We start from the raw sequence: 25614 nt of genomic DNA, 5'->3' as shown, positions 1-25614 counted from the left end.
TGGCCCAGGTTGTCCAAAGACCCATCCAACCTGGCCTTGAACACTGCCAGGGACAGGGCTTCCACAACCTCTCTGGGCAGCCACAGCTTCTCTGGGCATCCACAATCTCTTCTCTAAAGACCAAGCCAACATATTAAAGAAGTCGTAAGTAGAACTTAGACTCAGAGCAAACAAGAGCCATGTGGTTTATTACCTTTTGGATTCTAATTAAATTGAAATTGTCTTTACAAAAGGAAGAGGAGAACTACAGGGCATAGGCTAAGTAAACACGTTCAAGAGGCCTGGGAAATGAGAAGGGCATAAAGAGAGCAACTTCTACACATCTGTACTGTAATATATGGAAGTATAATAACCTTGACTCCTTTCAAAGAGCTCAGTGCCGTGCCAGTCAAGTAATATGAAGAGGATCTAGCACATGATTGCTGCCTAGCAATCACACAGCCTTAGTAGATTGTGGTCCTGCTTTTGACTCCTGGTGGTCTTAGTTTATCATCTATTCCCAGCTCCCTGCAGTTGGAGTAGTATGTCCATCATTCAAGATACTTGTGAGATCTACATAAACTATGAAAAATACAAGATGATATTTTACATATTCACAGGCTTCTAATTCCAGCTAGGGAAGGTAGACAAGGAAATATTCTCTGAAAATGTCTGGGTTGATCTGAAAGTTTCCTGTGAATGTTTTGCACACTGTAATTTGGTAACATAGTAAGTTTTTGAATGCAGATACTGTGGTATCTCTGTCACCCAGAAATGACGAAACACTTCGGAAACTTTTTTCTTGAATATTGGCGATCTGAAGGTATACAGAATACAAATCTGAAACCCCTGCAGAGTAAATGAAAGTGTGGAGTTAATAATTTGCTGATAAAACTGGCAATGGTTAGTCAATATTACTGGACTTGAAGCACAACCACAAAACAATTTTCAGTAGCTGCTAACAATGGCATTAATACCTTGAAATACAAGAAGTACTTTCAACTGTAAAATTATTCCATATAACTAGGGATTTGCAGTTATAGTCACCTCATTCACACATTCTAATGGTTTCTCTAGCATGTCTCTCAGACTACCCTCTGCTGAATTGTCATTTCAAGGATTAAACACAAGTATCCTGGGTTAAAAAAAAAAAAAAGAAGAGGCTCCTGGTTTTAAATAAATGGATCTCTGTTCCCTGATCATGATTTCAGTTTTAAATTACAAGTATAATCCATCCATCAGTGCAGTAATAATCACTCCAGGACTTTTTGAACAGATAGTTTGCAGATCTGGTCCCCAGTGGCATACAGGCCCTCAGGTTTCAGTGTATCAAACTGAGAGTAACCAGGTTAATGTTTTGGGCTGGAGTGATTTTCACATTTCCAATGGGTGGTTTTGTAGAAAATATTCAGTGGTGTAATAATGGAGGATCCATTACTCCAATTATTTCAGACTTCATATGCCCTATATGAATATAAAGGCAAGAATGTATCATGGCCATGGGGGGAAAAAGAGGCAGGCACTTTTCTGTAGGCTTTTATGCAGGATCATTGTGGAGGGAAAGGTCTGAAGCCATGAAGCTCTAGTTACTTCTTGGGGACTCTTTCCCACAGCTGATGCAGAATTTTATTCCTGATACTGACTCTGAATATATTTTTATATATGATTTGGTATAAGAGAAGCCACTCAGACAGGAAGGTCTTTTCAGTGGTGTCCTAGAATAAAAACCCATACTGACTTGCACAATGGGAAGAGTTTTATATCTGGAAGGGCAGCATCCCTTTCTGAAAAAAAAAAAAAAATTTGAATCCTTGTAACTGTTTTTCAACAAGTTTCCAGGCTTTACCTAGCTATTGAACAAATAAATCTGGCAATTTTTTTTCATTATCTCAATTATTAATCTCAGAATTGCATAATACTTTACCTGGGTAGCATTCAAAATGCAGAACAGATAGCTGAAAACCAGACTTGTTTCTTCATGATTTATTAACATGAGGTAGCCTATCGTCCAGGTGATTCCAAGCACTACCACTATAGAGATAGTACCAATCATTTTTTTCATAAAGGAATCCTTTTTATTCCTAGAAATACACACAAAAAGGTATTTAATCTTTCTCTATACAATTTAATATCTTTTTGAGCTTTAAAATTTGTGTTTATTCAGGCACATACTGCAAAGGAGTCCTCAACTCTCAGGTTAGTTGAGAAAACCTCCCTACGTTTGCTTGATGTATCATTCAGATAAGAAACCCAGAAAAAGAAATCTAACCAAGTTTATCAGAATAATCCATATTTAGACTATGTAGTTTGGATATATCTTTCTTTAACAAAAAAAGTAAGGTTTGCCAAGGCAACAAGAAACATTTCAAGTTAGCATGTTAAATATTATAAGCTTTTTAGAATGATTATTACTTCAATCCAGATGTGCTAATTTTCAATATAAGAATAAGCTGCTGGTGAAGTTTGGATATCCAGTTTCTCTCAAGGCTGAGGGGAGTCAGAGATTAGGTTTGGTTGGGGTTTTTTTTGCTCCAGACATGAAAATTGTACACAAAAGGAACAAGGAGATGGTACAAAGTTTTGTTGAATGGATCAATTCTGTGGGATTAACAACATTTGAAGCTATCCCCTTTCAAATAACATAATGTACACTGTAGAGTTTGTGACACACAGCCTGTGTCAATACATGGAGTGTTGGTGTAAAACTGAACAAGCAAATTCCTTCAAAGCTGCTAAAGAACTGGCCTGACATTCAGATGTGCTGAGAAATTCACAATTCTGATTTGGCTAGAGCCAGTTCTGCTCTCAATGACATGGATTTAAGTTGGGGATAACTTTCATTGAACTCAAGTAACCAATAAAAAGGGGGCAAAAGCCTGAAATGTATTGATTGGTATGTACTTGGATGAAGTCTGGCCCATCGCAACAATGGAATTCATTGTCTGACTGCTTTAAGTATACATTTCTTTGAAACAAAAGATTTTGTGAAGAATGTGAGCTCATGGCAAGAAAGTCAGAGCTGGTGGCAAGAGACTGAGGAATACATTTGCTGAAAGATCAGAGGAGTCCCGTGCCATCTCACCTTGTCAAATTCTCATTCTTCTTCCATATCACAGAGACACTGATCTTGATGAAGATTATGATGTTAAACAGGAGTATGAGTGCTACTGGCAAGAGGAATGACCACAGCATGGGCTTTTGCACACTGAAATTCTGGTTTTGATCCAGTGCTGCAAGCCAGCAACTTTTAATATAAAGAGAAGCTATTTCAAAAGAATGGTTAAACACATTGTTCACAGTACCAAAACAGAACAAAAGTATATTTCACTTTTCATCCTGAAAGACCTCGTAGGGCTTTCTAGACCTTGTTAACCTACCCCTGAAAGGCACCTATTCCTTGAACACTGAGGGCTTTCAATCACACATCTCTCTCTCTCTCTGGGGAACGCAAAATGATTTCTCAAATAAACAGCATAGAGAAGTATAATGTGCACTATAGCTAACCAAGAGATACCTGGCCATCATATGCAAGTTTATCTTTAGAGTATATATTATAATAGAGTAGTAGGGGAGACCTAATGGACAACGGTTGAAACAAAACCAGGGACAACTTCAGCGTGACAGGGTTCTCCAGCAATCGTCTTTACCCCTCTTTTTTTTTTTTGTTTGGTGTTTTTTTTTGTCACTGGCAAGTAATCTCAGGTTAGAAGTCAGCACTCTTTAAATAAGTCTCCTAAGATTGCCACCATATGGAAGGGGGGTTGTGGATACATTTCTGGAAGGAGTCTGCCTTTGTTCTGTGTCATCCTCTAACACCCAGGTGTTGTAAGCCTGATAGCCTGCTTTGGTATGCGGACACTCAAATGAATACCAGCACTGAAACCGTGGGGTAAATAGGGATATAGTTATGTTGGCCAGAAACATTTTAAATAAATGGTAGGATTAAGTTTAGATACTGAAGTGCAGTTATGCACTTAAATGAAGGTCTTGAATTTCAGTTTGGCTAAGAGCATCCACAGCTTCTATTTAAAGTCACAGGGGATCTTGCAGGAGGATTCAAGGCACATATGAATCCTGTACCATAAATCCTTAGTGAAGAGAAACCACATTTCCTTTTAGTGAATATTTAGCTCGAGTGAAGAGTTTTGTTTTATTTCAATCACTTAGATATACAAAATAGTATGCCAAAAGTAAATCTAGAATTCTATTAATAACAAACCACCACAAAAGGTGTGGGATAGCAAGTGTTGCAATAATACGTGAACTTACAATTCTTCCTGTCGGTAGTTTAAAGCTTTTCCTTCTCTGTAAGTAGCTCCAAGAGTTATTGCAATTACAACAGCGGGGATTCCTAATTAATGGGAGAGACAATAGCAATTTATTGTTTGGTTGCACATGCATACCTCCCACAGAAATACTTTCTTGCCTCCTAAAATCTGTAGACTGTAAGAGCTCTGTTCCACCTGCCTTGCGCTAAACTGAGAGGGTTTTCTACAGCCTGGGAAAAGGCAGGACTGAGGGTTGTGAGAACTATTTCTCTGAGGACAGCTCACGTCCATGACTTGCAGATCTTTGCCATTAAAATCTTCAACACCGCTTCCAGAGACAACTCTGATGGTGACAAAGCAAACTCCTTCCCGTGCTAAGCAATGCTACCCTCTTGTCAGCAGTGAGAAACTAATGTAAGAAAACTCTGCGCCACGCACAGTTGCGTTGTGTACCAGCTTGAGGCAGAGCATAAAACTTTTTCCCTCCAAGAAGCATGGCAGCATGCACTTCCCTCCTCAATGCCTTTGCTTCACTTCCTGTCTTCCATGTCTCTTACCTACCTGTTCACTAAGCAGCACATCTCATGGGAAGGAGCCTCCTGCACAAGTTTGTATCTGGGAAGTAACCATGCTTCTTAAAGTCTGTCCCTCCTTCAGCCCTTAAAAAGATCTTCCAGATTGCCAAGTATTTGCTGTGCTTTCAAAGTAGATCTGGAAAGCATTGAGTCGGAATGATGCTATTCTGGACGTGTGTAACTAGTCACAGGGTGCGGTGAGGAACCTAATGCTGTGCTGTCATGCAAATATTCATGGAGCACAGTGACGTGTAGCCAGTAAGCTTCTGCTGAACATTTTCTGCCGTGTACCTGCAGTCCAAACTGTACAAGTTTTAGAGGAATTGCACCTACCTGCACCCAAATACCTGCACTCATACTAATGAAACAATTGGTATCTAAAACTGCTTGGTAGACACCATCAGAAATACACTACACAAGCTGACTATGCAGTGTGGAAAAGGCAACTATTCCTATGCACTGTGTCAGAAGAGTTTCTTGAAGAAGGATGAGATTTTTACTTTACCTGGTGGGCATCTGTCTTGCTGCTAACTGCTGTACTGATTTAGGAATGTGCCCTTTGATCATCAATAAATAGTATGTAACAAATAGTGTCAGTCATTCCTTGCCTGCAAGGCTCCAGTTGATGTCATGAGGAATCTGAGATATCTAAATGAAGAATTTGAGTCCATATATATGCAATCACTGTATCTGAAAGATTTTGTATTCCGCTGACAGGAACAGCTTATTGAGTGCCTTGATTGCCATGAATATTGCTCCTGCACACAGCAAACCTCTGTTGCTGTGCCAGTGCACAAGCTATCGCTTTCAGTGCCGTGTCTGGACAGTGAAAGCAAGCTCAGTTTATGCCAGCAGTGTGAGCAGTAACAGGGGATTATTTATTAAATCGCGTTGTGCTAAACCAACGGACACGCTGATTGTAATTGCTCTCTGCTGATCTCCTGTCGTTACAACTCTCCCTCGATGCACTATGTACCGATACTTTGATAAGAGTTGCCATATACGCGACTTGAAATCTTACCCCATCCGATTACTGACATGGTTACAAGGAAGTGTCCGGGCAGGGGCTTCATGGCTCTAAGCAGCAGTAAGTAGAGCTGTGCTGAGTTGAGTGCTGTCCACATAAATGTCGCCAACAAAAAGTAGTGCAGTAGGACAGCCACGGCCGTACACCAGGAGTCTGCGGGGGGATCTACCATGTCTGATGTGAGTAAGGTGTTACTGGCGGTATCATAAGGAAGGTATTCCTGGTAGTAGTTGGTGGTATCACTGCTGCGATTCTTGGCATTTTGGTTCTCAATTCCAGAAATGAAGATGATGTTAAAAATGAGCATGGAGAAACAGAGACTCACCAGCATCCACGTTACAGATGACTTTCGAGTTTTTCTATTGGGTGATTACAGTGGAGAAAAAAAGTAGAGCATAATAATAATTAAAAAAATTTCCACATTTCTATTAATATTAAAAGCAAGCTATAATGTGCAAGCTTTAATAGAAAAATCAAAGCCATAACTTGTTTGCAGAATTCTGCACTGTCATTACTCTCACACAACTCACCAACTACTGGTTTTGTCTGATAGAACAGAGAACACTCAACACCTTTTAGGACTGGGATTTTCCAACCAACAGCAGTTGGAATGCTTTTTCTTTTTTAGAATCCTTTTCTTCACTGTTAGGAGGTAAAATACATTGACAAGTAATTCTATACACTCTTCAAGGTACAAGACAGTAATAAACTTGCAAATACTGTCTCATAAATGCATTTAAAAGGCAGAATCTGGAAGGTCAAACAATCTTCAATACATTGACATTGATGGAATTGCTCCAATTCTACGTTAGTGCGAGCATGATGAGAAACATGCATTCATCTATGATAACTACAACTGTTGGCATGACTTTGCTCTTTGTTCAAGGGGGAATCATATGACACCATTAATCACCAGCACGTCCATCAAGGAAGTTTGCTTTGAAAAAAGTCACTCACAATAAAACTGTGGCACAAGCAGTGTACATAAAGTATACTGCTGCATAATTATGGTGCTTTGAAATCCTCTGTTCTCTACAGATGTTTTATAAACAGAAGGCAACAGAGTATAGAAACTATCAAATGTGCAACAGAAAACAGAGTAACACTTAAATAGGCCATCAAGAAGAAAACCTGAGGAACAGCGTTCTGCTTCTACATGAGTGCTAAGAGTCTAAGCAATAAGGCAGTGGGCTGAGTAACAGGCAGATTGGTAACTGGCTAGAAGACAGGTAACTGATTAGACTTTATAATACCAGGATACGGGGCGTATAGGAAAATAAAAAGGGGGTCACGTTGGTGATGGAATACCATTGTATTTTTTTTAAGCTTGATGTGTTCAGCACGAGTAATGACCTAAACACCTCAGTGGACCAGTGCGGCAATAATACAACACTGGGGCTGTGTTGTCAGCTGCCTGGCCAAGGTAGTAAGAGAGATGTCAGCAAGGCAATGGGGACATGAAATTCAACAAAAATGGCAGACCACCCATACCTTGTGTAGGTGGGAGAAGTGTCACTCTGACACATTACCCAGAGATTAGACTTGGTGAAGGGAGGCTGTGGTAAAAGGATCAACCCTTGACTTGATCCTCAGTAGCACACAATGCCTGCTTTGTTATCTTATAGCTGGTGAGCTGCCTGTCAAATCCATGGAAAGATTTTTCTTGTCAGCAGCCATGCCCAGTGTTTCCTGCTAAAGGGTTGACCTTTTACTCTAATGTACTCTTCCATACTCTGTTATATCATTTCTTTTAAAAGCTCATCTTTTTGAAGGTGGATTTATTGAATAATAATATATATACATCTCCTTGCATTAAAAGAGCAACATTAACACCTAGGTTAAAGTTACATCTAGATGAGTGGCATGACTGAGACATTTCATGTCTTCACTTTAACCAGTAAGCCACACTTAATTCCTAAGATATGCTATGTAATTGGGTCTTTTTTTTTTTTTTTTTAAATATTATTTGCTGATCAATAATGCATCACGTTCTAAACTGGCTACTCAAACTGTATACAGATATTGTAACTTAGAGTAAAATACTTGCAGTTTTATCTCTTCACTCTTACCTAGTCAATATTTGAAACAAAATGGTAATGGCCAGACCAGCCATGGACAATCCAAGACCAATGTAAGAAATATACTCCAAAGGCTTTGCGTATTTATATTTGATCTGAAAGGCCTGAAAAACAGATTGTATCAGTTATGAGAAGACACAAATTTATTTCTAAAATTCGTGTTTCTAGTTTCACGTAGAAACAAAAATGTTCCAATGAAGTTATGACAGTCACTAGCCACTGCCAGAATTTTCAGATCACACAGAATTATTCTGGACCTCAGGACTAAAGAAGCTGGTAAAGAACCCCTAAAGAGATTTAACAATGTCAATCAAATTCTTAGCAGAATAGCACATTAAATTATTCTTAGAAAAATACAAGGAGACACAGGTTGGGAAAAGTAGATTTCACTTTTCATACTGATGTGCAATCTGAATTTTGGCTTCTGAGGATATGGTCTAAGGTAAGATGCTATGAAGAATTACAAATCAAAGACAGTATTTCTTTGTATATAGTGACAATAAAGCAGCAAGTAAATGTAAATGTATTCAGTGAAACAGAAAATACTGTTGTCTTTGCATAAATGGATGGTTCTCTAGAATACAGTAATTTTGTGCAATAAGGAAATGCAAAAGATAAAGTAAATATTACAGAAATGGAAATGCTGTTCTGTGAAGACAGAGTAAAAAGAAGCTCAGAAATCTTCATGCTGCTGAAGTCAGTCATCACGGATATGGGGTTTTACCCAGGGAGTGTTTTGTTTAGAAAGCCGAAACAAATACTGCAAGAATAACAAATGTCAGAGACAAGCCTGTCATTCCTCAATAGGCTTGTTAGTGCAAGAGGACAATATATGAAACTTAGTGGTAGCAGGCTTAATATTCAGAGAGGGGTTGCTTTTTGTAAACACACAAAGCAGAGGAAGCGGTTAACGCTGAGTACTTTGAGCAGTTTCCCCAGCAGCAGGCAGTGCCGCCTTAGCCCAGGTCCCAGGCCAGTGTTTGTCTTGGGGTGCTGAAGGCTGTGGACATGCATTTGCTTAAACAATCGGGACCAGCCATGGAGACATGGAGCTGGAGGTGATGACAACAGACCAAGGGGGATGAGTTGCGCCAGCCCTTCCCTGCTGCTGGGACGCACAGGCGGGTGGGCACAGCCTCCCTGGTGTCGGAGGAAGCCAGGACGTGGCAATGCATTTGGCTTTCCAGCAGCCTGGGGACAGCTCGTGTGTCCCAATGTACCAGCTCTGCTACAAGTCAGAAAGACATTTGTGGGGACAATTTAAAATTCTGTGCCTTCTAGCACAGTGTCCCTGCAGCCTTACACTGGCATGCTTGTCTTATAGTGGAAAACAACCAAGCGAATGGAAAAAAACCCAACAAACTCCTCCCATTCAAGAAATGTCCTACCATTAGGACAGCAAAATTAGTGGTGTGATTGCACCTGCATCTCAAGAACTGGTCTCTTCCTTTTGCACAGCCAGCAGTGCTCCAGTCATTGACAGCGTAGTCCCAAAAGACGCAGGCATGGTCCCGCAGCTGCAGTTCAGATGTGTTGTACTGGGGATTGCAGGGAGAAAAAGTGGCTGCAGGAGCATAAACGGATATGCACCAGCAAATGGCACGTACTACAATTACCCTCTGAAAGGGGAGCTGACAGTTACTAAGGGATTTACAGGGTTTCCAGTAAACCTGAGGAGCAGTATCAATAACAGCACAATTTGGCCTTTTGAACTTATTTCATATGCCTTTCTCAGACACGATTGCCAATGAAATTACCCATTTCTGTGAATTATTCAGGTAATTACGGTTCAGATACACATTGACTAGGCATTAAACAACTGCCAAATGACTTCTGTGGAAGCCAAACAACAGCTTTCAGATATTAGTAGCATTAAATTACTGTCAACCAGAGCTGAACCCACATCATAACAGGAAGCAAACAATGATAAATGCAGTGAGCCATCTCCCCTCCTGCAGCACGATGGTACTCGTGCAGTCATACATTGAACATCATGTAGTCATTTTTGGACAACATGCTTCCACAGGGTACTTTGATTAGGCCTGCTTTTTGCTAAGCAACAAGCAGCTTGAAGTACAAATAAGTAGTGAAAGCAACTATTGACAGTACTAGGCAGTTCAGTTAAAAATGAGGAACAAAAGTAGGAGCAAAAAAAAACAATTATAAGTTTGTTTCAATGATTTCCTTAGAAATGACATGTTTCCCAGATCACTCACCTATATGGATCCACGATGATGATTACTGAGCTGTCATATGCATATATTTGAGCTTAAAACCTTTGTTAAATATTGTAAGAAAACCCCCAACTACTGTTTACTGGAGAAGTCATGCTAAATATGAGTACATATTATCTGAAAATTCAGTTCTTTGGGGCAATGGGCACACACATAGAGCGTTTCCTGCAAGAAAGCTGTACCATCTGGAATCAGTTCTTAGCAGGAGGAAGTCAATACAAAACACACAAGGATTTTAACTGGAAGCAGGAGTTCAAAGATTGTGTGGAAAAATGAATGCTCCCTACCATTGGTAGGTGTGTTGGGCCATGTTGTCTTTTGTTAGTCATGTTGACTTTTTCTGGTTTTCAAAAATACTTGTAGTCTTACAGAAAGAAAAACTGCCCTCCAGGGACTAACCTACCCCAGGACAAATCCACTGTGGTACACCTGTAATTTTGTATGGAATACTGTTTACTTGCAAACATCCTAGTTTAACAGTACTCAGTCAGTAACATGGTGTTAAACACAAAAGTTGAAAAATGTTTTCTAAGCCACATCATCCGAATACCCTTCACTTATGTCACCTACACACCTCCAAACCCCTCTCAACTCCTAATTGCCAGAAATCAAGACAGTTTGCCAAAAAAAAAACCCAGAAACCCTCTGCTTGAATCTCTTTCCATGAGTCCTGAAGATAAGCAGGACAGCAAGGGCAGCCTCTGGGTCAAACTGAACATGGCATTTCTTACGAGGGCTTACCTTGGGGCTGAAGGCTATTTCAACACCACTGGTTCTTGCACCATCAATGTTGCCAGAGACAATTTGTTTAGAGAAACTACTCCGACTTTGATATATCCTTGACTGGAAGAGTTTGTAATTTTGATACAGGACAAAGCCAACTCTTCTGTGGTCTGACGAACCTTCACAAGGCAAACAGAAAAGTAGGTATGGATAGCAGATATCAGAGAAGCTGGTGCCTTTGAAGAAGCCTACACTATGCTCCTTTACAGCAGGTTTTTCTTTAGATATTTATTTAGAATCCGTTTAAGAGGTATCTTCTCTTCCCATGAATCTTAAGGGAGTCATCTTCAATTTTTGCTGAGGTGGAGTGTGAAAATAATTATTACCTCTCTCTTAATGTCATTTCTGGGGAAAAATGCTGATAATGAGGAAAATAATTTCCTAAATCCTGATATATACACACACTCCAAATGGCCAGACTTTTAATAGCAGTAAGTAAGAAATGGTAATGCCAGGGACATTTACAGTTAATAGGAAGCCAGGGGATAAAAGCAGTTGGCTGGACCTTTGCCTTCAGATCCAACTTGTGGACTCTGCTTCTTTTACTACCAAATTAGAGGGATTTCGTCTAAGTGATTTAAATCACCAGTCATAATTGTTGCTTAAAGCAAGGAATCAAAAATCCTGCTTTATATAACATATTTTGTTACTGATTTTATGTTTTTTATTTAACATCGAGAGAGACTGTTTTTATCGCTGAGTTGATTATCAAGAGAGACTAATATAACTTTATATCTACAAAATGTCCCAATTGTGCATTTAATATTGAAGAAATCTTTCTCTCTCTCTCTCTCTTTTTTTTTTTTTTTAAGACAAGCTGTGCAATCAATCTAGCTCTTGAGGGAAGTTTTATGATAAAGTTTTTAATTATGTGATCACACTGTTTTTCCACAGGATTGTCATCTCAAACAGTGAACAGAAAGGCCAGTGACCAGTTAATGAGCTATTCAGTGGGGGTTTTATAGTCATTGCTAGATCAGTGGGACTACCTGATTTATCTCTTGGAGTCTTTTCTAACTCTGGTGAGAGGACTGAATTATTCATGTCCCCATGGGATTGTGTATCAATCATGATCTAACTACTTCACAAACTTCACCTTTATTATACTCTGGTGCGGTGATGTCTTAGTGTTATTGTCACTACAGAGAGAGAGAATAAGCACAAGTCTGCTGGGTTTAGTCTGAAATGCTTGTGATTTTTAGCATGTCATAGAAATGCACTTGTTCAAAGCTCAGCTCCCACCACCCACCAGCTTCTGCAGCAAATGAAGCAGAGGAACTGTAAACTTTCTATTTAAATTTATTTTCTCCTGGGTGACACCAGTTTATCCTCTGAGAACTGCAGAGTCTAAGTAATGGACGTCTGGAAAAATCCTTTGTGACTGGGCCATTAAAGACTATCCTGGTGTGTAGGTGCAAGGGTGTGTATGTCCTGGCTGACACCTGACAGTAGCAGTAATTTTAGTTGAAACTGTTGATGTCTTTGGATTTCAAGCAAGATACATATTGCAGTAGCTCTTGATCTTCATGTCTTTAGAGCTTTGGTCAAAAATTCATTGCATTCTCAATTTTATAAAACAAAACAAATGAGTAAGTCCCAAACACTGAAAAATGTACACCTGCACTAACCTATAAATAAGATTATCCAGCTCATGTGGCACGTGCATTTCTTGTATCACCACATGGCAACAACAAGGAGTTATTTCTCCAAAGGAGATTTTTACTGAATATTCATTCAAAATTTTCCCAGGTGCAGTTTTCAGTAGGAGAAAGAACTTACTGTTACTGATAATGTGGAACAGTATCTGAACTTCAGTACTGAGGTCATCCGTGAGCCCAGGGACATTCTCCTGTATTTCTAGCTTTGTTGACCGATGAAATCCTGGTGCTTCATCTGCAAAATTTGGAAGTGAATGCATTAGGATTTGTGGTACATACTGCCTTATCCAGGTAGCCTTATCCAACAACACACACAGACTTACCTCTTTGTGCTGAAAACAGAATAGTGGAGGAGCTGAATTTCAGTGGAGCTGACTGGATTGCAATGTTGGACTGTGAGATGTTCCCAGTGAAAGAGAATTCCTCCATTGTTTTTGTGAGGCTGCATTGAAATAATAAGTGGGGTAAAAGTTACCATCACTTGTTAATATCTGGCTACATGTTCCATTACTGAGCTTCCTCTCTGATTCGGGTCTCCAGTGGGAACCACTTTTCAACCCCTATCTTCATTCTTTCTCAAAAGCAGAAAAATCCAGCCCAAATTGTTTATATTGGTATAAATGTACTGAATTGGTGAAATTGCATATTGGAGTTGAATACTAAAAGTGTTTAGACTTGTCCATGAAGCACTTTCATCCTGAAACAGAAAGGGAAATGCAGTTTATTACATCAAAAAAAATAGTGAAAGCTAAAGTTACCTTGTTGTAACATTGACGAGATTATTGTCATTGAATTCTGTTTCATTGGCATCCAGGAGTTGGCTCACTGTAGCCATTACTGCCACAGATGCCTGAGACAAGCAGGAAAAAAAAAAAAAAGCAATATTCAAATACAGTTGAAATAAATCCCCCCCATGTGCTACATAGTGAATGGGCAAAGTGAGAACACTTAATAAGCGTTTCTTGAGAGTATACACAGCAGAGTAAACAAAGTACAGGCTGCCATTTGAGAGAACACATGCGCTCCACCAATGGGTTCAGAAATGCCACACTTTTATTAATTTGCATAAATTATCAATTAATTTATTAATTTAGGATTAAATTATAGAATCGTAGAATGCATTAGGTTGGAAGGGACCTTTAAAGGCCATCTAGTCCAACCCCCTCTGCAGTAAGCAGGGACACCTCTTACTCCTCAGAGCTTCATGAAGCCTGACTTTGAGTACCTCCAGGGATGGTGTCTCTACCAGGGCTCTGGGCAACCTTTCCAGTGTCTCACTAGAAGACACTGGAAGAGGAGGAGAATTACCTCTCTAGATCTGCTGGCCACACTTATTTTGATGCAACCCAAGGTGCAATTGCCTTTCTGTGCTGCAAGTACACACTGTTGGCTCATGTCCAGCTTTTCCGTCCATCAATACCCACAAAAATATTAACTTCAACATCAAATGATGCTCATATTAGACTTTCAGATATATGCAAGTCTAAACAGCTGGTAAAAAACGAATTTACACCATGCTCTGAGAACTGATGCAGCAGTGATTCCACAAGCGTGCACTCAAGGCCAGCGAAGCAACTCTGCTAAATGGCAAAATGCATTCGGTTGTGCATTATGTATGGTTAAGAGGAAGGAGAGTATTCCTTCTGCTGGTAGAGGGGGGGCAGAATTGATATCCCAAATATTAAGTCCCAAAAGTCTTATTTTAGTCTTAAAAAGCCTCACCTCAGAGTTTTCTGAAACATTTGGTTTTTTCAGAATCTGCACAGCGATGTTTGCGGCATCAGAGATGTCCTGCGTGGTCAGTTGGTCTGGCATGGAGGTGAGGATCTGAGTGTTTTCTGCAATAGCTGAAACATTGCTGGAGTCTGCAGCTTCAACCTGTGAGGAGAATGCCATTCAACAGAAGGAAAATAGGAAAAGGAAAAGAGTCACCACTTTTAGAACATTCTCACATAAAATCAAAATATACAAGTAATTGATGGTCTAAATTGTTTCTGTTCATATTAAGTAAGCAGCACTTGCAAATTCTCCCTAGGGGATGACTTCATGAACTCAAGGAGTAGCTTTAACTGGAAGGGAGGACTGGTTATCCCCTAGCCCAGCAGGGTTGGGCCATCCTAAAACTGCACACCTTGAAGAAGATCCTGGTCCCATGGTTCTCCACACCTTGCCATGAGGGACCTGTAGAGAGCAGCAGTACCTCCCCTTTGTCTTGTAGGTCATTGAGCTTCTGAGTCTATATTCTGTAGACCTTTCCCTATTCCTTAAATAACTGGAATAGGAATTTTTGAAAAGCCACTGGAGGAACCTTACAAATGTCATCCAGGATAATTGTGCTTCTCAACACAGTGCTCATCACCTGCACCAAGAACATTACTCAGTACATTGTACGTAATGTCAGCTTTGAATAAATGTAGAAAAACCAAAGAAAGTATTCAGCTGCTGCTGGAGATGCTAACAAGAATTTCTAGAAGCACTGGTTGGGTCCAGGCTGGGTCAGTTGGCACTTAATGGGGAGCGCATAAGTGTCTGTAGTATCTTACGAGTCTAAATACAAGAAAATTAGCTGTATGGTATATGAAGGTATAACTAGATGATAAGAAGACTTAAAGAGACAGAAAATCTAATTATCACCATGAAAATTTCCTTATGGACACCAACTAAACATTTGTCTATCAGGTCATCCCTTTTCCAGTCCAGTCAATGAATAGCTTCAATAATCGAATTGTTCTCAAACTGGTTCTGTGGGGAAGCTCTCAAAATCAGGATTAATTCAGCCATGAAGCTTTGAAGTGTTTATAAAGGAGTCATAGGAAAGAAAGGTGGACATGTTGCATTATGAAGAAGGAGATTTATCATTTATAGTTACATTAGTTGATTATATTATTTGCCTTGGAAGCATCTGCACATGCGCCAGGAACAAAGAGAACGTGGTGAAGCCCTCGTCTCCCTATTCTTACTCCTGGCTTTTAGCATGACTTTGTGTCAGAGTAAATATTTACGTTTAAAAGGCATGTAATCCCGTTAAGCCTGGCCTCCGGGTCACTGGTACGAACAGCTCCTCCGCCCGTTTTCCAGCCTCAGCCTTGCACCCCGCAGCGCCCTGGGCTCACTAGATGGCAGCGTGACATCACAGCTTGTGACTGACGCCACGCTTACTACTTGCAGCGGAGCACCCTCATGGTGCAACCCTACATTGTATCTTACCGGCGTTACAAATAGCCACTGCTGATATTACACTTAAATTTAATGAGGCTTTGAGGTTTGAGCCACTCAGTGAAGGATGTGTACTGGCAGAATGTAATATCCAGCCCAAGAGTTTCCTGTCAAAATATCCAGGAGGTGAAGCATTGGGTTAGAGGTGCAATAATCAACCAAAAATGTATGATGAAAGGGGACTTAGATCTAAAGGGACTGCAGCTGTGTGGTTGGGGGTTTTGAGGGGGATTTTTTGGGTTTGCTTGGTTTTTTTTTCTTTCCCAATTGGGATGAGTGCTGAGGAACCAAAGAGCAGAAGCAGCAGAAGAGAGGCAGTCACTGTGTGCAGTGTGCTTCGCCAAGTTCAGCTGTCCATGTTTTGTAGATATGGCAGAGCTAAGCCTTAAAGCAAGGCTTAGGGCTTTATGAGTTTCACCAGCAAGAGTTCAGCATTCATACGAGAGAGTTCGATTTGGGATTATTGAGGGGTAGAAGGGTTTTGTCCATGTTCAGCTGATCACAGCTCTGAACAGAAGGGCTTTGCTCTTAATCCTTCCTAGTGTGTCAGTGCCAGCATCACTTCGCTCTCTCATGCCAGCCTCCTCCAAATCCCTTCCACTGTCTCACCGACTTGATACCTGGGTGGGCATTGCCCCCATGCGGAGGCATTGCTGTGAACTGCGAGCCTGACTTCCCTATTTCTTAACGGAAAAAATAATATGAAATGGGATGCTGTGTTTACATAAAACCAAGCAAAATAAACTAATCATTGTTGGAAATTCAGGCCATTTGCAAAGCAGGGACACACCAAGAATAGCACTGAAAAAGGCTTTGGTCATTCATTTTGCTTTCTACAAAGTTTTATGAAATATAACACATATATTTCCTGCCTCAATTTCCAATCATTTTTCTTTTTCCCTTGAGATGATACAGAAGCTCAGAGACAGTTCAAATAGTAATTTAAGATTACCTGTGATGCTAGGGAGTGTAGATTTTCATTACAATTCAGGATTTTGGGGGCCTCTAAAGTAGGAGTTCTCCCTTCTCTGGAGCACATCCGGATCGCTATGGAAGTGTTACCTGCAATTTTGTAAAAGCAGAAGGATGCACGTGTAGTTCAAAATCACTCACTCCCATTCACATAACCTCAGTGGGAATGAAAACTGTACTGGGGATGTGACGCCCTATCCAGTATTATTTTCTGTTTGCATGTTAAATCAATATTATGAATGACCATTGATTATGTAACCAGATCTTTTTAGAGCGTGTCTTTTATACTCATATACACAGTCTTGTCAGAATGGCTGACATTATTCGTGCCAACTTCAGATAGGTTAAGTTACGCCAGAGTGGCAGGAGCACATCTCTTCAACGGGAGGCACAGGCATCAGCACTGAGCTATCAGAAAGGCTTCTAATTGTCTCATAAAAAACATGGTTTATATGTCGTGGAGGAAACACAAAGGGCATGTGGAGCAGCTGTGATGTTCTAACGAGGTTGCTGAAAGCTATGACAGTTCATAGAACCACAGTTGATAGGAAGCATCCTGAATCCTATTGCCAAATCGTCGGGCAGAAATAGATTATTTTTCTACCCAAAGGTCATTCAGGAGCAGATATTAACTGAGTCTCAGCCCAGTCCCAGACAGACACAGATATGACTCACCGTGCATGCCTTCAGTTCTCTGTATCTGGGGTAGAAAACTATGTGGCAAGGTTTGCGCTCCCACTGCCTGGCCCATGCCTTTCTGGCTCCAAACACCGGCTTCTCAACTGACCCAATAATCTGGCATCTTTCACAAACCTTATATTTGCTTTTGGGAAGTAGCAGCAAAAGGAAAGGAACACATACCGTTCACAGTATCAGGTTCACATTTCTCTTTGGAGTTGCCGTATTTACCCACTATTATCCGTTCAAAAGTAAGGGTTTTCGTAACACTTTCAGAAATGTTCACTCTGAAAGTACTGGCTTCGCAGAAGTTAACTGTACAGAAGGGAAAAACAAAAGTCACAACAAAATATATATCTAGGTAAATATTTTTAGTACAAGTACAGATTTTCAAAAAATAAAATTATATTGAGACAATAGAAGCTCATTGAATCTTTTGCCCTAAAGGAAATAAAAGTAGCTGGGTAAATCTTTTCGAAACCCAAACTGCTACAAGTGATACTCAGGAAGTCACTGAAACCCCCAAACCCTGTACTTTTTGTCATCTCTCTTATTTTCACTGACTTAGTTGTAGAAATTTTGTAAAAGTTTCATGGACAGATTCTTGTTACCCAGGCAGAAATCAGATTTGATAACCTAATGCCATGGAATACAGCAGGGTGCAAAAATACACATGTGCTCAAAATAGGATTTGGACAATTTGGCCAGAAGCCACATCCAACCTATCATGGTTCAGAGTCACAAAGGCCGAGGAAGTCATGGCCGCACTGCCTGGTGGAATGATCCCTGTAGGAAAGTAACTGTGACATAACGTACAAATGTACAGCACAGCTACAGTCTGGGCACAGAATGGGTTGACAGCAGCCCTGAGGAGAAAGACTTGGTGGTGCTGATCGATGAGAAGCTCAGCATGAGCCAGCAGTGAGTGCTAGCAGCTCAGAAGGCCAACTGTGTCCTGGGCTGCAGCAAGAACAGTGTGGTCAGCAGGTCAAGGGAGGTGATTCGGCCCCTGTGCTCTGCTCTGCTCTGGTGAGACCCCATCTGGAGTGCTGCGTCCAGCTCTGGGGTTCCCAGTACAGGAAAGGCATAGAGCTATTGGAGCGGGTCCAGAGGAGGGCGAAGAAGATGATCAGGGGGCTAGAGCACCTCTCTGGATGAGTTGGGCTTGTTCAGCCTGGAGAAGAGAAGGCTCCAGGGAGACCTAATTATGGCCTACCAATACTTAAAAGGGACCTACAGGGAAGTGGGAGAGGGACTGTTCAATAGGGAGTGCAGTGATAGGACAAGAAGGATGACTTCAAGCTGAAAGAGGGCAGGTTTATATTAGACATTAGAAAGAAATTCTTTACTATGAGGGTGGTATGGCACTGGAACAGGTTGCCCAGAGAGGTTGTGGAATCCCCATCCCTGGAAGTGTTTAAGGCCAGGCTGGATGGGGCTTTTGCTAGCTGGTGGACAGGAGACAAATGTCATGGGTAGTTTAGAGCTATACATCTTAGTGGCTAGACTGGATTGACTGGCCATGTGACCCTCACCTCCTTACTGCCAGCATAAGTCTTCTTGACTTTTTCTCAGTGAGGTGTTTACAAGGTTCATCTTCTGTACCCAACTAGTGAGGTGTGCAACCCTCATAGGATCTCAAGACCTTTAAGGCCTGTAAATTTAGTAAATTTAGTTGAAACTGGTCGGCAAGTTAAAGTTGCCAGGGAGGTGCAACAGACTGATATCTCGTATGAATGTTCCTCAGGAAAACAATAAATTCAAGCTTTGTAAAAGCAATAATGTTTGTTATTCTCTAGTTAATGATGCATGTCCAAACATGCTTACCTCACGTACTACAATAACTACAGTTATTAAATTCTGTTATTTAAGGCAATTCACAGTAAATCCAATACAGAATACCGGTGGAATGAACACATGGAATTACAGACTCATCATGATGGTTTGTTTCCAGTGCTGAAATCCCAGCCATGTTTACTTTATTTAAACCAACTTCTTGGAAACATTTTGCCCAAATGTTCCAATCCGTCATGAACCCATCCCATTTGTCATTGTCTATTGTATGTGCTATCTGTTCCATTGTAAGTGAAATGACATGGGAGACCTGAAGTTTCCATCTCCCTAGCAGTCTTCAGCAAGAATATTTTTATGAATAAACTACAAATCTTTCTAAATCCTTCTGACCAAACATGCGAGTTCATTTGCCAAAGGGGCAGCTGACACATGACAGCATATCCATGTGTCACACTGGTCACAGTGTGGGTCATTGGCTTGCAAAGCATGAGTCTGCAATCTTACTAGCTCTGGAGATAACTGTGGTTTGGTGAGCTAGCACCCTCCCAACATCAGCTAGGTGCACCCTCTCCAGTTATGGCAGTAGAGAGATGCTGTGCTCTGACAGAGGGGGATGAAATGAGAATCCACCAGAGCCAGACTTGTGCCAGGCATAGGAAATTTGACTCTTCCAAAACCAGTGCCAGTGGCAGCAGGAGCTGAGGACAGGCATTGTCCTGCAGGATGTTGATCCAGATGGTGTCCCTTAAACCCTGGCAGATCCATACGCAGCAATACTGGCCACAGAGGTCTGAATCAGATTTTCACATCACTGTGTTCTTCAGAGGAATCCAAACAAAGGCCAAATTGGCTAGAAACAGGCCACAGACTGTTGAAAACCATAATGTCTTCCCCAATTATATTAATCATTTGAAAGAGCAACAGAAGTGGGTGAATGATACAGCCTCACCTAGCAAAAAGACCCACGTCACTGTGGATCCCATGCTACCTGGGTTGTACTGACCTATCTCACAAAAAGAGCCCACCCACTCCTCTGGGCACAGGCAGGCTTCATCCCGACAGATGCCACCATTGAGGCAGAAGCACGGAGGTACCACGGATTCTGTAGTGTCTGTGTAAATAAAGAATTAAAAAAATTATATTCATTGATGCATATGTAAAAGCAATACCTAATTTTATGAAGGGAAGAAACAAACATCATTTACTTGAAGCTTCAGCTAAAATTATGTGACCCACAGACTGTCCCGTGTACGCAGCCACTGGTCCCTCCTTACCCCTAAAACCAATGGCATGAATGTGGGGTCAAAGTTTTCAAACGTGAATTTGCATTCCCACAATGAAATAGATGGAAACAGTTCCGTGCAGCTGCTGGACAAGCAGGAGTGATGGTGTGGGCCTCCCAGCTGCCAAAAGCTCAAGCTGTTGAATGCGTGAAAAGGCTGAATTACTTCTGCAGGGTTTCACAGGAGCAGGAAGGCAAACCAGGGGCACAGATGCCCTGTGCTGAGGCACTCACAATGGTAACAAGGGCATGGATAGTCACACAACCAAGAATCCGATAAAGATACTCATACAGGCATTATAAGGTGAAGCAGATAAAGCCCCTTGCCCCAGTCTCAGCCATAGCCTCTCTCCACACTTCAGGGTAAGTGTTGATCTTTATTCACTCTTTTGGCAGAAATAATGGGTTTTGTTTGAAGTAGTCATTGCACAGGCTGCCACAGGTTCGGGAGACAGAAAAGCACAGTATAAGTAGTAGCAGAGAAATTGCAGATCTTAGAAATTTCTGGATATTTGCTGTGTTCAGCGAGTGCTGAAAATCTTGATAAAAAGACTGACAAATCTTGAATGGGAAGGACTATTCTGCATAAGTAATTGCAACAGGGAAGGGTTTGATGGACCTCAGGCTCTGCAAGATGCATCCAAGACCTGGTAGGTCTCCACAAACCAAGGCCTCCTCACAGTCAATCTCACCCAGTCCCTATGTGAAGGATAGAGCTGGAATCCCTTCTCATAAGGTTCGCGGTGGAAATGGTGCACTTGTGCGCTGGATGCAGTGTGTGCCTTGAAACCATGGTATCACAGAATCATAGTGATTGGAAGGGACCTCCAGAGACCACCAGGTCCAACCCCCCTGCCAAAGCAGGTTCCCTAGGACAGGTCACAAAGGGAGGCGTCCAGACGGGTCTTGAATATCTCCAGAGAAGGAGACTCCACCACCTCCCTGGGCAGCCTGTCCCAGGGCTCTGTCACCCTCACTGTGAAAAAGTTCTTCCACATATTGGTGCGGAACCTCCTGTGCTCCAACTTGAAGCCATTGTCCCTTGTCCTGCCTTCACAGACCATTGAAAAGGGGCTGGCATTTCCCCTCTGTGTCCCACACTTGAGATATTTATAAACATTAATAAGATTCCCCTCTCAGTCTTCTTTTCTCAAGCCTGAACAGCCCCAGTTCTTTCAGCCTAAAATAATGCAGAAAGCTGAATTTGGGGACTGCCATTTGATCTGACATTTTAGTGCCTGTGCTTTGAGACACTGAGAGATAAAGCCAGAAAATTCCAAAGCAAAGAGAGGTGTCAGGAACACACGTGCCACTTGTATGTTTCTAATGTTCTCACTGAACTAAAATGACTGCCTCAGTTCTTACTCTTTAATGTGATTCACATAACTGGGAGATTATTGCAAAGTGTAGTGGATGTGCCACGTGGCAGGGGTTCTGTTCTTGGCATGCATGAATCGGCTTTCGCTCATGTTTTTGCTATTTAGCATTTGTGTTTCAGCCACATTACAGCCAGATGTCTGTGATGATATCGAAATAACATCTATGTGTCACTAGGTAATGTCTCCACTAGCCATCATCTTTTCAAAACACATTGTGTCTCCGTTAGAAATCTTATAAGAAGGAAAGGAAAACCCCTCCAGCAATTGAGATCTGGGTGGCCTACACCAAGCAGCTGTGTTTGGGGCAGCTGGGTGCCTGCTTGGCTCTCCTGTGCTGGGGGTGAGCCACTTTTTACTTGGGAACCCAGAAAGTGCTGGGGAACGTGCAGCACAGCCCCAAGCCCCTGTCTTGCTTGGTGAATGTCTGCCCGAAGCAGCCAGGCAGAAGATGAAACAGCAGGGGTGATCTGGCGCAGAGGATCCCCAAACTTACCCTGCAAAGGCACAGACCCTGTGCTGCAGGCTGAGGAGCCGGGCAGGGCGGCAGCGGTAGCAACGGCACTTACACAGCCATGCTAGGGTGTCAGGCTCTGGCTTGGGCCGCTGTTAGTCACAGTCTGCACAAGGAGCCGAAGGGCTCTTTTTGTATTTTACTGCTTTTAAAGCAGTAAAATACAAAAGCACAAAGCTGTGGGGAAAAAAAGTCAGACATTTGCCTCTGGAGGTGCAGACACAGCTGCCATAAGCCCCCTGCAGCAAAGAGCAAGAGTCAGCGAACAGCATCAGCCTTACCTTTGCCTTCCCCAAAAGAGTCCCTCTGTAACACCACCACAATAGTGATGGGATCTGTTAATGCTAGTCAAAACTGTAGCTCTACTTAGTGCTTTCTGGTAAGGTTTCTTAGCCTATTGTTCAAGATCTGATGTACGATTGCAAAGCAGTAGTTTGGCTTTTTTTCCAGAGGGAAAATCTGTGTCTATGTCACAAATATGAATTCCTGAGCTGACTAATGCAGTCGTGTCCACCCCACATGCAGTGAAACTCATCAGGCTCCAGCAACTGTGCTGTTGGCTTAAAATCGAGGGGTTCTGGTTTTATTTTAACACATCTTCTTTTTATTTGTCTTTGCCTTTTAAGTTTTACAGGCATTAATCGTCTTGAGAATCACATTGATTTTGACCCTATATATTTTTAAACTAAAACCAAATGTGATGATGAACTGTCAGGTTTGGGATTTTTTTAATCAAACATCGTGGGAACTGTTAATGCTAATACTTGTGGTTAATGTGGGGACAAAAAGAAACACTGCCACTATGTGCAACAAGCGGTCTGTCAGATGGGCCTGGAGGCATTGCTCATCCTCCCTGAAGCAGCTGCAGTTTAAATCCAGTTCCTAGCAGCAAGTTTCCCTGCAGTTGTGTAAATCCTAGGCACAAGCAGCAGTGTCCCTGACTGCGCTGAGAGTTTACTCCCAGGGTTTACTCCCAGTTGGATATGTTCCCTCCCTACAAACATCTGATAAATCTCTTGAAGTAAATACAATATAATATATCCTCATATAAATTTTTCCTTAGGCTTCTTGGTCTCTCATATCTGACTCTTCCTGCCAGACAAGCAGCCAGGAGTATCTGATTCTTTGTATGAATTTTGAATATAGGTCCATGCTTAATTTTGTATTGTGTTGATAGTATTTTGCTGAAACACTGATCAGTTTTCTGCTCCAAGTTTGCACATGGGAGCACCTTATGTGGATGGGTTGACCTGCTTTTCAGGTATAGAATATGCAAAGCAATATCTCTGATATTCTTTCAACAATTTTTTCTACAATGTAAATTGCACTGAAAACACGAACAAGTACTACACAGGGGTTTTTCCTTATATGCATGCAAATATATAAACACACATAAAGCTAAATATTTCCCCTGTAAAACATCATTTACTAGACTAGCTACAGCTTATTTTTGCCGTTTGAAAAATTAATCAAATTTCTACTGTAAGAGTGAAAAAGATTTGAAGTCATCTCAAAGGTCTATGAGAGGAAACATGTACGGTGTAAACACGTTACAAAGAAAATAATCCAGAGATAGTTTGTCATCCGAACCTGTTTTAGAGCAGAACGCAAAGTTTGGGGTACTTCTTCAAAAACCCATGTAAGAAGAACATTTCTACCTAAGAAGTGTACTGTATGTATATAATATTTATCAGCAATGATGTTTAAATGCTTAAGGAAAAGAAAAAGAACCCAAAGGTGTCAAATAGAGACCACATGGGGTAGAATTACATTTCTTACCTGGTTTAAACTTGAGGACAAGCTCCCAAATACAGAGTGCCCAAAGGGTCACGGTCACTACACAACAGGTAATCCCAACCAATATTCTCTCCCAGTGGAATGAAGGCATGTTTTGGTGCAAACTCTCTGCTCTGCTATAAAATGGTATTATATATTCATAACCTTGTGATCATTAACTACTTATCTACTGGCAAAACTTTAACCATTTCTGCTCCACTTGAAAAAAAAAAAAAAGTGGAGCAGTAGCACACCATTATTTCTATAATTTTCCACCAAATAAATCATTTCACTTATCAAGGTATTAAATCTCATATCTTCTACTTGCTATAGGAAAATGTCCCAGTTCAGGCACCAGATGTACAGAAATACAGTCCAAAAAAGGGGTCAGATGTCTTGGGATGTGGTCACTAATCACTACAGGTAGAACTACCAATACTACTAGATACTGTTTCTTTACACCTTTCAGATTTTTAGGATTTTTTTTGGCCTTACCAAGAAAAAAAAAGATGAGTGAGATAAAGTATACATTTAATCTCCTTGGTGGCAATCTGCAAAACATTAATACAAATTATCATCATGAAAAAACCCACAGAATCATAGAATAGCTTAGGTTGGAGAAGACCTTTAAGATCATCAGGCCCAACCGTTAACCTAGTTCTGTCAAGCCCACCACTAAACCTTGTCCCTAAACACCATGTCTACAGGTCTTCAAAATATCCTCAGGGATGGTGACTCAACCACTCCCCTGGGCAGCCTGTTTCAATGTTTGAAAAGCCTTACATCAATATGGAAGATACTAAAACCTATTTTTAAGCAATTGAGACAGTTGCATTGAGGAAAGTGCCTAAGGACATAGGAAAGACTGAAGAAGTGGGAAAAATGAGACTGGTACTGGAAAAAACCTCCCAGCAGGAGAGGGCTGTTTCCTGTCCATCTGGGTGCAGCTCTGTCTGTCTGGGGATCTGCCTGCCCGTCTGCAGTAGCCATTGGGTTACAATCGTGTCTCCTGTCCCCGATTGTTCCTCTCTACATGCTATTCTTACTGGCAGGGAAAATAGAGAAGGGAAGAGATCCTCAGTGCTGGGATCATCACAAGGACAAGAGGAGGCCACGGGGGCCAGTGGCATACAGCTGATGGGTGGGAGGGAGTCGGAGGGTGAGAGGAAACAGCCATCTCCCTGGCACAGGGGATGTGTTTGAGTCTTGTATCTGAATAAAATGCCAAACTGTGAATTCCCTCCAAGGGGGTTGCACAGACAGAAACGGGGCTCTGTGGGGCAGGGCAGCAGCGGTGCCCCCTTTGTCCAGCAAGAGCAGCTATGAGTGGAGGCTGGGTGGCACAGCTCCAGGGCTGGTCCCAGTGTACATCCCACTGCCCGGTCATCCCGTGGGCTCGGAAGC

The 25614-nt window shown here is 41.5% G+C and overlaps 1 protein-coding gene across 1 annotated transcript; it reads right to left on the bottom strand.

The window, feature by feature from the left end:
* Window positions 1–603: 603 nt before the first annotated feature.
* Window positions 604–24322, bottom strand: ADGRG7 (adhesion G protein-coupled receptor G7; the record flags this gene model as incomplete). Its single annotated transcript, XM_084276534.1, has 16 exons — window positions 604–828; window positions 1904–2060; window positions 3062–3223; window positions 4249–4330; window positions 5844–6208; window positions 7919–8031; window positions 9316–9465; window positions 10903–11063; window positions 12724–12837; window positions 12926–13044; window positions 13361–13452; window positions 14325–14480; window positions 16771–16880; window positions 17652–17783; window positions 20266–20373; window positions 24214–24322. The coding sequence occupies 16 exons, from the start codon at window positions 24320–24322 to the stop codon at window positions 604–606; spliced, it is 2355 nt and encodes a 784-aa protein (XP_084132660.1).
* Between the last annotated feature and the right edge of the window lie 1292 nt (window positions 24323–25614).

Source organism: Gallinula chloropus (genome assembly GCF_964237585.1).
Source record: "Gallinula chloropus genome assembly, chromosome: 1".
Classification (NCBI taxonomy): Eukaryota; Metazoa; Chordata; class Aves; order Gruiformes; family Rallidae; genus Gallinula; species Gallinula chloropus.
The sequence above is the reverse complement of the archived record's forward strand: the minus strand, read 5'-3'. Positions and strand labels throughout refer to the sequence as shown.